Below are 13,219 nucleotides of genomic sequence, written 5' to 3'. Positions count from 1 at the left end.
GATCATTCAGAAATGGTCCTCCAGATCGCCTTAGAAACTAACAGACAGCTGTACTCAAGTTGTTTAGTAGAAGGTGGGAGAATTACATAATGCGATCAGTCTTTTTAAAAAAAATCATAAAAGGTGAGCAGCAGATCCAGTGTGGATCTTGTTAGTGTCATCATCCGTCATGTCATCCCAACAGGCCTTAAGTGAGATTTTCTTTGGCAAACCAGAGTGCATTACATTTTTCTATATAGAGTGGAAAAGGTGGTTTTAAAAGTGCAATGTGTAATTTCTGGCTTACTGGTGAAATCATACAGAATTGCTTTTCAAACTAGTTTCAAACATTTCTCCATCTTCCATTGTTTGGGTAAACAGGTTATCCTACTTCAGTATCATGCAATCGGTTGCCCCAATGTTGTTGTGTCAATGCTCAAAGAGATTGCAATTCAGTTTGCTTCCACTAAAGGCACAGAACTTACACATTTGAATAACAGCAAATGGTTCCAAAAGTACATTTTTCAGTTTATGTTTGTGGCAGAACCATGTACGTGGAGCTCTGACATGATGTGCATCAGGGGAATAGAAATAGACTATTTTAGTTTTGTGATACTATCTAGATAAGAACTATGGAATGATGCAAACTGTGTTCCTTTAACATTTGAAATTGAATTTTTTGACTTGCCGCCTCTCCCAGCTCAGCCTATCCTGTACTGGTGTTCACGTAACATGTCCTTTTGGAGCAGCATCTCCTTTAACCTCGCCGTCCTCATGAACCTGTTGGTAGCATTCTTCTATCCGCTGGATTCTACTATCCGTGGAGGTGAGGCACATGTATATTTACTCTTTGCTTATATGTATTTACTTATTTTTTATTCTCTGCTCCAAACAAGCTCTAAACAGTGTTCTATAGACATCAAATGCCAACTATTCATAATGGCATAGATGCTTCAGTGCTCTGTAATTGTTACAATACTAACCACAATTTTGATCATACTTTACACAAATTGCTAGAGTACAGATTGCTGTTTTTATGGAGGTAATTGAGTGCAGGCTGGAACTTGACACTGGCCTAGTTTCAGCACACACAGCCCCTGAAAGACATAAAATGGCCTGCATAATAAAACTTAAAAAAGCCTTCCAGTCTTCCGTCATAACCCATCATATATAATTTATTAATTCTGAGTGATATGATCTCCTCCGCTAATCTTAGTAGTGTGAATTTCTCTTATATATCCATATATTTCATGTTTATTCCATTAAATCTATATACTGTATAAACACACCAAACAGTCATAACATTATGACCACTGACAGGTGAAGTTAATAACACTAACTCTCAAATAACTACCTGTTAGTGGGTGGGATATATTAGACAGTAGGTGAACATTTTGTCCTCAAAGTTGATGTGTTAGAAGCAGGAAAAATGGGCAAGCGTAAGGATTTGAGCAAGTTTAACAAGGGCCAAATTGTGATGGCTAGACGACTGGATCAGAGCATTTCCAAAACTGCAGCTCTTGTGGGGTGTTCCCTGTCTGCAGTGATCAGTGTCTATCAAAAGTGATCCTAGGAAGGAACAGTGGTGAACTAGCGTCATAGTCATGAGTGGCCAAGGCTCATTGATGCACTTGGGGAGCAAAGGCCGGCCCGTGTGGTCTGATCAAACAGGCGAGTTACTGTAGCTCAAATTGCTGAAGAAGTTAAAGGTCCCGTTCTTCGCGTGTTTTCGAAGCTTTGATTATGTTTACAGTGTGCAATATAACATGAGTTCATGTTTCGCGTGTAAAAAAACACAGTATTTTTCACACAATTTACTTATCTGTACAGCGCTGTTTCCTCTGTCCTAAAAATGGCCTGATGATTTCCTTGTTCTATGAAGTCCCTCCTTCAGAAAGACCTAAGGAGTTCTGATTGGGCCAGCGCTTCCTGTGTTGTGATTGGACAGCAGCTTAGCGCTTTTTGCCCGGAAAGGTCCCGCCTCTTACCATAACGGGGAGATGCAAGCGCTGAATGCGCGCTCTTCTCCACGTGAGAGAGCAGCAAGACCACGCCCCCTATTTTGCGTGTTCTTGTGGGCGGAGGGTTAGTCAACAAACGGTTCTAGTGACGTCATTCCTGAAGGAAGTGCAGGGGTGTAGTCCAAAACGGCCGTTCGCTGTAGGCTTTGAAAGGGAACTTCTGTTAAATAAAATATCTCGTTTGGCATTGAACTTTGAGCTTAATAATTTTACAGGTATTATTTATGCTCTAACAGCAACATTACACACTAACTAAAGTCTGAAAGATGGAATCGCGAAGAACAGGACCTTTAATGCTGGTTCTGATAGAAAGGTGACATAATACACGTTTGTTGTGTATGGGGCTACATAGCCGCAGACCAGTCAGGGTGCTCATGCTGACCCTTGTCCAACGCCGAAAGCGCCAACAGTGGACACGTGAGCATCAGAACTGGACCACAGAGCAATGGAAGAAGGTGATCTGGTCTGATGGTCTGATGAAACATGAATCATGCTTTCTTTTACATCACGTGGATGGCCTGGTGCGTGTGCGTCGCTTACCTGGGGAACAAATGGCACCAGGATGCACTATCCTCTGCAAGCCGGCAGAGGCAGTGTGATGCTTTGGGCAATGTTCTGCTGGGAAACCTTTACTCCTGCCATCCATGTGGATGTTACTTTGACACGTACCACCTACCTAAGCATTGTTGCAGACCATGTACATCCTTTCATAGAAACGGTATTCCCTGGTGGCTGTGGCCTCTTTCAGCAGGATAATGCACCATGCCACAAAGCAACAATGGTTCAGTAATGGTTTGAGGAGCACAGCAATGAGTTTGAGGTGTTGACTTGGCCTCCAAATTCCCTAGATCTCCATCCAATCGAGAATCTGTAGGATTTGCTGAACAAACAAGTCCGATCCATGGAGGCCTCACCTCGCAACTTACAGGATTTAAAGGATCTGCTGCTAAGATCTTGGTGCCACATACAACAGCACACCTTCAGGTGTCTAGGGGAGTCCATGCTTGGCGGGTCAGGGCTGTTTGGCAGCAAAAGGGGGACCATAAAGGGTCATAATGTTGTGCCAGATCTGTGTGTGTATGTAGATGTATATACACATTTAATCATGTATTTCATCAAGAATATATAAAGCAAAAAAAAAAAAAAAAACGTTCTTAACTAAAAGTAAGACATATCTATGAAGATATCTAGCATTTATGTTCTAAAAGTGTGTGTGTACTTTAAGGGGTGACATAATGATGGACATAACTTTTGTGCTTAACCCGGTTATTGATTTTGCCCTCTTATCTGAGATCACTTGCATAACTTATCACCTGACTCCCTAAACATGCCACACTATTTCCCTAATCTCATAAGCTTCAGTTAAGGCTGTGTCTATCTCCTCCCTGCTACTTTTGATCAAAAGTGTGTGTTTGTGTCCATGTCAGAGAAATATGACACCTGTTTATGTCAGAGCTGAGATCTGACCCTGAAAACAGAGACCCAGATAAAGACAAAGCGTTGGCACTTTCTTCATTCTTACATCACAGCTTAAGCACAAGCTGCTTGTGTTAAAGTTTGTGATCAGTATCATCCTACATTCAAATGTAACTATTGGGGTAACCTAATATTTATTAGGCTTTTCTGTGTTGCTTTCACTCTCTCACTTATGTTGTTGAGCATTGATTGTCCAGTCATTGTGACTGGCATAAGTGCCACATTGTGACTGACATAAACTCTGCATTGTTCAGGCTGGGGTCAGGCGCCGAAGGGGCTTTTGTTTTGGGCCTTCCCCTTTCTCAAAAGCATTTGGGACTTTAATTGAAAACTCTTGTAGTCTCTAAAACAAAAGGCTTCTCTGGGAGTCAAATAGGTCACGATTTAAAATACAAACAATAGAATCTAATGGAGAACAAAGGTGAATTTTAAATATTGTCCCTGCAATAAACATGGCTGTAAAACAATGAGGAAATGTTTGTAGGCCGAAAGTTTGATATTTAACAAAGAATTATAGAAGAAGTTTAGTAGTTCAGTTTCTTGTGATGTTTGTTTGGTGTTTTTCCATAGATTTTACTGTTTCATGTGCCGCTAGCACGATAACTAATTAAGTCAAGACCATGGTGTTCTAAAAAAGATATTAAAAAAGTATCTAAAAAAATATCTTTAAAAATATATATATTTCTTTATTTATGTATTTATGTATTTATTAAAAGTGTGTAACAATAATATAATATAATTATTATTATTACTATATAATATACATAATAGCATATAATTATTTTAATGGTATATACACTCACCTAACGGATTATTAGGAACACCTGTGCAATTTCTCATTAACGCAATTATGTAATTAACCAATCCCATGGCAGTTGCTTCAAGGCATTTAGGGGTGTGGTCCTGGTCAAGACAATCTCCTGAACTTCAAACTACTAGAATTTGCACAAGCTCACCAAAATTGGACAGTTGAAGACTGTTAAAAAAATGTTACCTGGTCTGATGAGTCTCGATTTCTGTTGAGACATTCAGATGGTGGAGTCAGAATTTGGCGTAAACAGAAGGAGAAAATGGTTCATCATGCTTTGTTACCACTGGGCAGGCTGGTGGTGGTGGTGTAATGGTGTGGGGGATGTTTTCTTGGCACACTTTAGGCTCCTTAGTGTCAATTGGGCATTGTTTAAATGCCATGGCCTACCTGAGCATTGCTTCTGACCATGTCCATCCCTTTATGACCACCATGTATCCATCCTCTGATGGCTACGTCCAGCAGAATAATGCACCATGTCACAAAAGCGCAAAACATTTCAAATTGGTTTCTTGAACTTGACAGTGAGTTCACTGTACTAAAATGGCCCCACAGTCACCAGATCTCAACCCAATAGAGCATCTTTGGGATGTGGTGGAACGGGAGCTTCGTGCCCTGGATGTGAATCCCACAAATCTCCATCAACTGCAAGATGCTATCCTATCAATATGGGCCAACATTTCTAAAGAATGCTTTCAGCACCTTGTTGAATCGATGCCACGTAGAATTAAGGCAGTTCTGAAGGCAAAAAGGAGGTCAAAATCATTATTATTATGGTGTACCTAATAATCCTTTATATATATATATATATATATATATATATATATATATATATATATATATATATATATATATATATATATATATATATATATATATATATATATATATATATATTTTTTTTTTTTTTTTTTTAATGGTTATTTATTCATTCATAATTATATATTTATTTTTTTATAATAAATTAAAAAATATATTTATTATAAAAAATAAATATATCATTATTAATAATAAGTGTTATACGTGTAAGTTAATAAATTATTAACTTACACTTATAAACACTTCACTTTTACACTACAAAACTAGTTATCTAGTTTTACCACTAAAATTGAATGTGTAATATGAAACACTAATTTTTGGGTGCTAATGAACATAATATATACATTCTAATTAATCACAAATTTTGAATTCTTGAATTCACATTATATTCTAAATGGTCCTAATCCTGCTTCATCCTGAATCCTGCTGTTATGTTATGTATGTTCTTATTGGTTGTTTCACACAGTATATTCATTTCAATGTGGGCACTTCAAAATCACTTGTCTTCAGACACATTAAGAAGAAGGTTTCAGAACGTCACCCCTAAAGCCGATTACAAAAGCCCTTCTGCAGAGTTCAGTGGGTCCCTTTACAGTATTTGTAAAGGTCAAGCGAGAGGCCCTGCAGAATTCCAGAATGTGTGTAGCAGCAGCACAGGAGTGTGTTCCAGTGCCGCTCGCCCGGCTCCTTCCCCTCCTACCCTGTCTGGTAGAATGTAGCCATTCAGACAGGACTCAAGAAGTAGGTCAGTGTGTGCACCCTCAATGCACAGGAGTGCATAGCATAACCGGTACAGCTGTGGGGAGATCTGGGGCTTTAGCATGAAAGGGCTGAATATAGCCACTCCCTTGTCATGTTTGGATAGGGTGCATGCACAATACAAATCTATTTATATGGTGCACAATATGTTTCTCTGAGGTATGGGTCAGTGCACATTATAGTCCTAAAAGACCCATATGCATGTTTGTTTGTATGTATGCATGCACATACATATGTATGTATGCACTTATGTATATATGCATGCATTTATATATGTATTTATTTTCTTTTGACCTCAGTTGCAGTCGGGTCCCAAAGTTAAATTTTTTATTTGCTTTGCAACCGTCTTTACAAATATTTCAGTGTAAAAAGAAAAAATTGTGAATTGCATCCAACTTTTGGTTTAATTACAGTGGCACTCGAGCTGGCATGATCAAAGCCTGAATATCAAGTTCTCCAGCATACATTTATTATTTTCAAAAGTCTTCTTGTGCTTCATTGGAAGAAAACCTAAGCAAGGAAGTCACGTGATCAATGCCAAAAATGTACTCATGTGATTAATGACAGAAATCTTCTTTGTCTTGCATTTGTTTAAATTCTAAAACTTTATTTCTAGGTTTAAATTCGATTTTGAATCCTGGATTTTCAGTGTAGTCTGTTTGTGTGTGCAAGGTCGTGGAAATGAATGGAACAGAGCTTTGACGTCTATCTGTTGAATCACTCTGGTCTCGCTTCTGCAGATTTCCTGGACAGATTTGCAGCCTTTTTGGTCCAAACCCCAGCTCGGCTCGGCTGCGAGTCCGTCCTTGCTCAGTACCCGACGCTCATGCATCTTTCAGTCGTGGTATTTTTAGCACGCCGTGTTATGTAACAAGCACCTGTCATGTGGTCTACTCACAGGCAGGAGAGCAAGCGAGCTGGAACGATTGCCTCTGTGAAGATCCTGCAAATCCGACTGACCTCATTTTTCTTCTCTGCGTACACACACACACCCGCTTAACAATCCCACTAAAATACTCCCACATAAGACCTTACTGTACTGTGTGTTTCAATGCCGTTTGCCTAGAACAGGACTTAAACGAGGATTAAAGCAATGCCAGCGCGGCTCATGAAAAAACGTAGTCGAACCGTAACATATTTAAATGTGTCACTCTTTCTGGGTTATGTAACTTAAAAAAAAAAAAAAAAATTCGAAGCATCTTTCCCCCTGAGGGCTAAAATGTGCCCGAACATGTTCAACAGGTGAAACTGCAAGTACTTTTGGGAATCCCATTTACATTTACCATACAGAATTGCAGTTTCAGATACACAACAGTCATGGGTAATGACAAGGAATGCAATCTAACCATATCATCTGCACTTCTGTTATTTCTCATAGATAAAATATATTTTCTCTTAAATAAAGTTAAGTTCTGTTTTTTTCCCCAAGCCCATATAACTTAATTCTGTAGAGCACAAAATAAGTTTTGCTGGATGTCTTGATACACACAATGAAAGTGAATGAGGTGTAAAGCGGATGGAAAACCAAGCACTATAAAAGTAGCATAACAGTCCATATGACTTGATATATTACACTGTAAAGCCGAATAAGTTGGCAAAACTCAATAAATAAATACAAATTGGGAAAACAGGTTACATTATTTTTAAGTTAAGAAAAGTTTAGTAAGCAGAACTTGCAGATTTTTATTTTGTACTCGTTAATTTTAAAGTTGCTGTATGTATGGATGACAGCTAGTGTTTGAAATGGGTACTGCATTCCAAATTCAAAATATAGTTAGCCCCGCCTCCTCATCAGACTCAATGCGCGCGCGGGTTGCCAGTTTGAGGACATGCAACAGGAATGAGCACAACTGACAATTGAAACTTTTACACTGTAAGTTGATAAGTTGATTTTTCCGCGTTGTACTGTGCTTCTGTTCAAAGAGATTTTTAGAGCTTTTGCTGAGCTTTTTAAGTCAGGTAGAATCTGAATTTTTTTCGCTGACTTCCATGGCAGCAATACACTGTGTTTTCCTCCAACTGACAACCTGGGGTGTCAAAAGACTATCTGGTAAACTGACCAAAACAAACAGACATTCCAACACGGAACGCACATTTCAAAGTCAAATAACTGGCTGTGTAGCCAGAGAAACGAGAATGTGAACTTAGCATGTTTCCTAAATATCTGCAAACATAGTATGGTATTTTTGTGCTTTAGTATTATCAAAAACTTACATACAGCAACTTTACTTGCTCTTAACTTCAAATCTTTGAGTAAGCTAATTCATACATTTAATTTAAAATGATCAATGAACAATTGTGTGTTAACTAGCTATTTAATAAAGGATACCTTGCGAATCGGTAACACAATGCTTTGATAGCGTAGCATAATTTACATAGCATACTTGTTGACTGAGCAATATAGAACATTTAACATATGCATACCTCATCACCCTCGTAACCCCAACACCCCCCCCCCACACACACACACACACACACAAAAAAACCCAACCTAACAGAAGCTCTTCTAAACTAACATAGCAAAACGTTAAACACTAGACCTTAACATTAATCTTGCACAAAAATAATTATATAAGATTTTAAAATGATAAAAGATTTTTGCATTTACTCTCTCTTTTGAGTGGCAGAGCAAAGCATACAAATACAAATCCCAACCCAGTTTCAGTTAAACTTAAGTTTGTCTAAATTAAAAGAAACAAGTTCATAAAACTCAAAAAATGTAAACAGTTCAGATTACATAAAATGTTTCAGTTTTGTGAACTCAAAAGATAAAGAAAGTTCCAAATACTCATTTATTTGAGTTGGCTCTACTCAAATCAATTAATTTAGTTGCACGTTACGCCGCATTCACACGGGGCGTAGGCGTTAACGCTTGACGGAGGGCGTGGCTGAAGCTGGGTTCGTCATAGTGACAACAGCCAATCACATTAACTTGCCGCTTGGACCAAAACACAACACAAAAAAGCGCCTTTTTTGGTTGTATGTGCGAGTCCGATTGCCCGTGTAGTTGTTGTCAGCGCACTGCACAGGTGCACGAAGCTGTTAAGTACATTAAATCCTGAAAAAGCGCCGACAGCGGGAAGAATATCACGTAGTGGTCCAGGAGCTGCGTCTGGATTTTTAACGGTCTATGGTCTGGATGGTTCACGGAGCAGTAATGAACGCAATTGGCTAGCGTCTGCTGTCGGATATTTGCATACGGCGATCTGATTGGATGACGCCTGCGCTGGCGCTTGAAAAGTTGAGAATTCTTCAACTTCTGCCGCTTGCAACGCGAGTGAAGCGCCGCGACGGAACCCACAATTCAGTTCGGCAACGGATGATGTCACCCATTCAAAGTAAATGGGAAGCGTTAACGCCTACGCCACGTGTGAATGCGGCGTTAGGGTTTACAGTGGAGAAACACACCAAATCTTGAATTACATTGTACGCTTTGGAGCTCAGCTGCACAAGTCCTTATTCACTTCCTTTGTATTACGTGGAAGAAAGAAATCATGAGTATTAGTAAATGATGACAGAATTCTCATTTTCATATTTACATAATCAGATCAAGAAGGTTGCTCATGCTGAGAAAACCAAAAAATGGCACAGTAACCTGGAACACACTCTGAAATGAAGTTGAGTCCCTGAGATAGTTGAAGACATGCAGCCTGTAGTATTGGTGACTTTGCAACCGTGACAGATGGCACGATAACATGTCACTTCTGTGGTATTTTTATCCCAGAGCTTGATTGATGGCACTAAAACATGTTTACCTCTTTCTCCTCAGGCACCCTGGAGCCACACCTCTCTGCACTGCTGTGGGCAGCAATGTTGGTTTCATTGGCCATAGTTATTGTCCTGCCCCAGCCTCACGGGATTCGGGCGCTCATCGCCTCCACCATATTACGCCTCATCTTTTCGGTCGGCCTGGAGCCCACCCTGTTCCTTCTCGGGGCCTTCAATGTGAGTGAACGCCAATCTTCTTCCAAAACTCCTCGGGTCGGCGATGTTAGAGGGCAACTCTGTGTGTTTTGCACCAAGGTGTGTCGTGCGTCACTGGGGGATTCCATGCGGCTTTCACAGTCTGATGTTAAAATGGTCTTGGCTCACACAATAACTCCACTTTTCCCTAATATTGTGCACACTTTATATGCATCCAAACCAGTTCTTTTTATTACCTTAAAATTAAATGAAAATTAAATTCTTAATTTTTCTCACTCTCATGTCGTTCCAAACCTGTATGGACTTTCTTTCTTTTGTTCACATTGCTCTTTTCCCACAAGGTTGTTTTCCACGGAAGAAAGGAAGTCATCGGGTTTGGAAATGTACGAGTTTAAATTCATTATGAAGTCTACTTATCTAGTGGTGAGGTTTGCGAATTGCAACCGCTTACCCATCCCTTTCGAAGCACAGAGAGAAGCTACGGTGGCCGACACAGGACAAAGATGTCGTCTTAGACCCAGTAGAGAAGTTTGTCCGTTTAGGGCTTCTGTAGAAACATGGCGGCGCAAAATGCCGACTTCACTCTAAGGGGACCCTCGGTTTATGTAGATCGAAATGGCTCATTCTAAGGTAATAAAAATATAACGGTTCACTATGTAAGGTCTTTACACTCCACTGAAAACACAGTTAAGTATCCGTATACATATTACACTCTGCACCTTTAAGTTCTAAAGTTTGGGGATGGTAAGATTTTTTTAATTGTTTGACAGAAGGCTTTTATGCTCACTAAGGCTGCATTTATTTGATTAAAAAAAAAAACGGTAGCAATTTTAATTGTTAAACATTATTACTATTTAAGTAACTGTTTTCTATAAAATCAAATGTATTTATGCAATTCAAAGCTGAATTTTCAGCATCATTACTGCAGTCTTCATTGTCACATGATCATTCTAATATTAATCAATCAATCAACTTTATTTGTATAGCGCTTTTACAATGACGATTATTTCAAAGCAGCTTCACAGTGTTAAACAGGACAATATTACAACAAAATTTGATTTGGCTTTTTTAAATTGGATAGTTTATAGAATTAAATATGACCTAATTAATACATTTAATTTGTATAATTAGTTGAATAACTTATTCATAATATGCATATTTGACTAGAACAGGACTTAAATATTAATAGAAAATTCTATGACGAATAGAAAATTTGCCTTCTTAATAATTTTTTTCTTTACTTTCACTTTTGATCAATTTATTGCATCCTTGCTAAGTAAATTACCTTTACTGCCTCAAACGTTTAAATGAAAGTGTATAAATGTCCTACAAAATGCAATATGAGCTTGTAAAATTGGTTTGTGTACTCAATTTAAAGCTACACTGTGTGATATTTTCCCCCATCTAGCGGTGAAAAATCCCTCAATTCTGATTTCGTTTTAACTTCTACGGTTGCTGATTTACTCCAAAATTAACATGGCAATCCCCTTCTTCACATTCGACACGGTGCCATCGAGTGTTAAAAAGCGAAAGGCGAAGCTTGAATTTTAGGGGTATGTCCCTCTTTGGCTAATGTACTTTCAAGATGGAGGGGCAACATGGCGACCGGCATTCCAACCCCTCACCCGTATGTATTTTCAATGGCATATTATTACCAGAAGTAAATATACATTAATGAGCACATATATTTTTGAAAGAACTAAGTGTTTTTAGCTAAGAATAAACTAAAAAAGTTACACAGTGTAGCTTTAAGCTAGTGTACATTAGCAAAATAATTAGCTGACTTTAGTGGTTTGATGTTTAAATGAATACGGTTTTGAAATAAGTGCATGGAAATATGTCTTAATATGCACATTGAAGATTGACTTGAGCCTGTAATTTGTGGTGGCACTTCATTTGGTGGTGTATCTGTAATGATACGCTACAGATGAATTTTCTCTTTGCTCAATTTTACCTCAACTCATTACACACGAGCCAAAATTCTGTTCAGACCTGCGATAAAATCTCTCAAGCTTATGGTTGTGTTTGCAGGTGGGCAATAAAGTGATTTTTCTAATGAGTTTCGTGGGAAACCGCGGTACGTTCACGAGAGGATATAAGGCCATGATCATGGACGTGGAGTTCCTGTATCATCTGCTGTACCTCATTATATGCAGCCTTGGAGTGTTTGTTCATGTGTTCTTCTACAGCTTGCTTGTGAGTACACGCACACTTTCATTCACTCTACCAGACGTACCGTATCCATCTTTCACGATTGAACTTCTCTTCTAACTTTGACCACACAGACTTTCACCAGCATTTATACTGTATACGCACAGACACGCTCTCATCTTACTCTCTGTCCAGCTCTTTGACCTGATCTACAGAGAGGAGACTCTGTTAAACGTCATCAAGAGCGTAACCAGGAACGGCCGCTCGATCGTTCTGACCGCCGTCCTGGCTCTCATCCTGGTCTACCTCTTCTCCATCGTTGGATACATCATCTTCAAGGATGACTTCATCTTGACCGTGGACAGGATTTCCAATAAAACTCTTGGTGAGAATCACAGATGGGTTTCTCTGATGTCGCCCTAAGCTGTGCTCTAGAAATGGAAATTGAAAACACATGGTGGCTCACATTGTACATGGGAAATATCGGGTTACAAACATCTGAGTGGTTATTTGAAAAAACATGCACTGGTGGTCACCCTAAAATCAAAAGAGAGAAATAAGAAATTATATTGTAAGAAATTTTAGGATTAACATGATTTTTTTGAATATCATTTTCATGACAATCAATTAAATTTTTCTTCTAAATCTGATCACTGCAATGCAAAACATTCTCATAACCTTTACTATATTTTATTTTAAATAGATTCATATTTTATTTGGCAAGGATACAATAAATTGAACAACAGGAAAGACATTTACAAATAAATGCTGTTCTTATTCATAAGAATCCTGAAAAAGTTCCTGATACTGTTTCCAACATTGATATTAATCATAAATGTTTCTTGAGCAGTAAATCAGCGTATCAGAATGATTTCTGAAGGATCATGTGACACTGAACACTGGAGTAATGATGCTGAAAATTCAGCTTTACATCACAGGAATAAATTACATTTGGAAATGTATTAAATAGAAAACAGCTATTTTAAATGGCAATAATATTTTTAAATATTACGGTTTACTGTATTTTTTAAATTATTAACTATTATTTATTATTATTATAGTATTATTTACTGTATTACAATAAAACATTTTACTGACAAACTTTATTTAATTTTATACTTCCATTAAATGTATGCGTATTAAAAAATATAAGTATTGCATTACAGTATATATATATATATATATATATATATATATATATATATATATATATATATATATATATATATACGCGTAATTATATTATATTATATTATATTATATTATATTATATTATATTATA

General features: G+C 37.9%; 1 protein-coding gene across 20 annotated transcripts in view; it reads left to right on the top strand.

The window, feature by feature from the left end:
• Window positions 1-13,219, top strand: part of itpr1b (inositol 1,4,5-trisphosphate receptor, type 1b) — a 183,666-nt gene that overhangs the window by 143,073 nt on the left and 27,374 nt on the right. For all 20 annotated transcript variants that reach the window (XM_067431963.1, XM_067431981.1, XM_067431977.1 and 17 more), the window contains 4 exons: window positions 680-805; window positions 9,632-9,807; window positions 11,818-11,982; window positions 12,133-12,322. In XM_067431963.1, the coding sequence (XP_067288064.1) occupies window positions 680-805; window positions 9,632-9,807; window positions 11,818-11,982; window positions 12,133-12,322 (657 nt within the window). The remainder of the gene's footprint in view (window positions 1-679; window positions 806-9,631; window positions 9,808-11,817; window positions 11,983-12,132; window positions 12,323-13,219) is intronic.

Source organism: Pseudorasbora parva, chromosome 22 (assembly GCF_024679245.1).
Source record: "Pseudorasbora parva isolate DD20220531a chromosome 22, ASM2467924v1, whole genome shotgun sequence".
NCBI lineage: Eukaryota > Metazoa > Chordata > Actinopteri > Cypriniformes > Gobionidae > Pseudorasbora > Pseudorasbora parva.
This window is presented reverse-complemented; position numbering and strand designations above follow the sequence as displayed.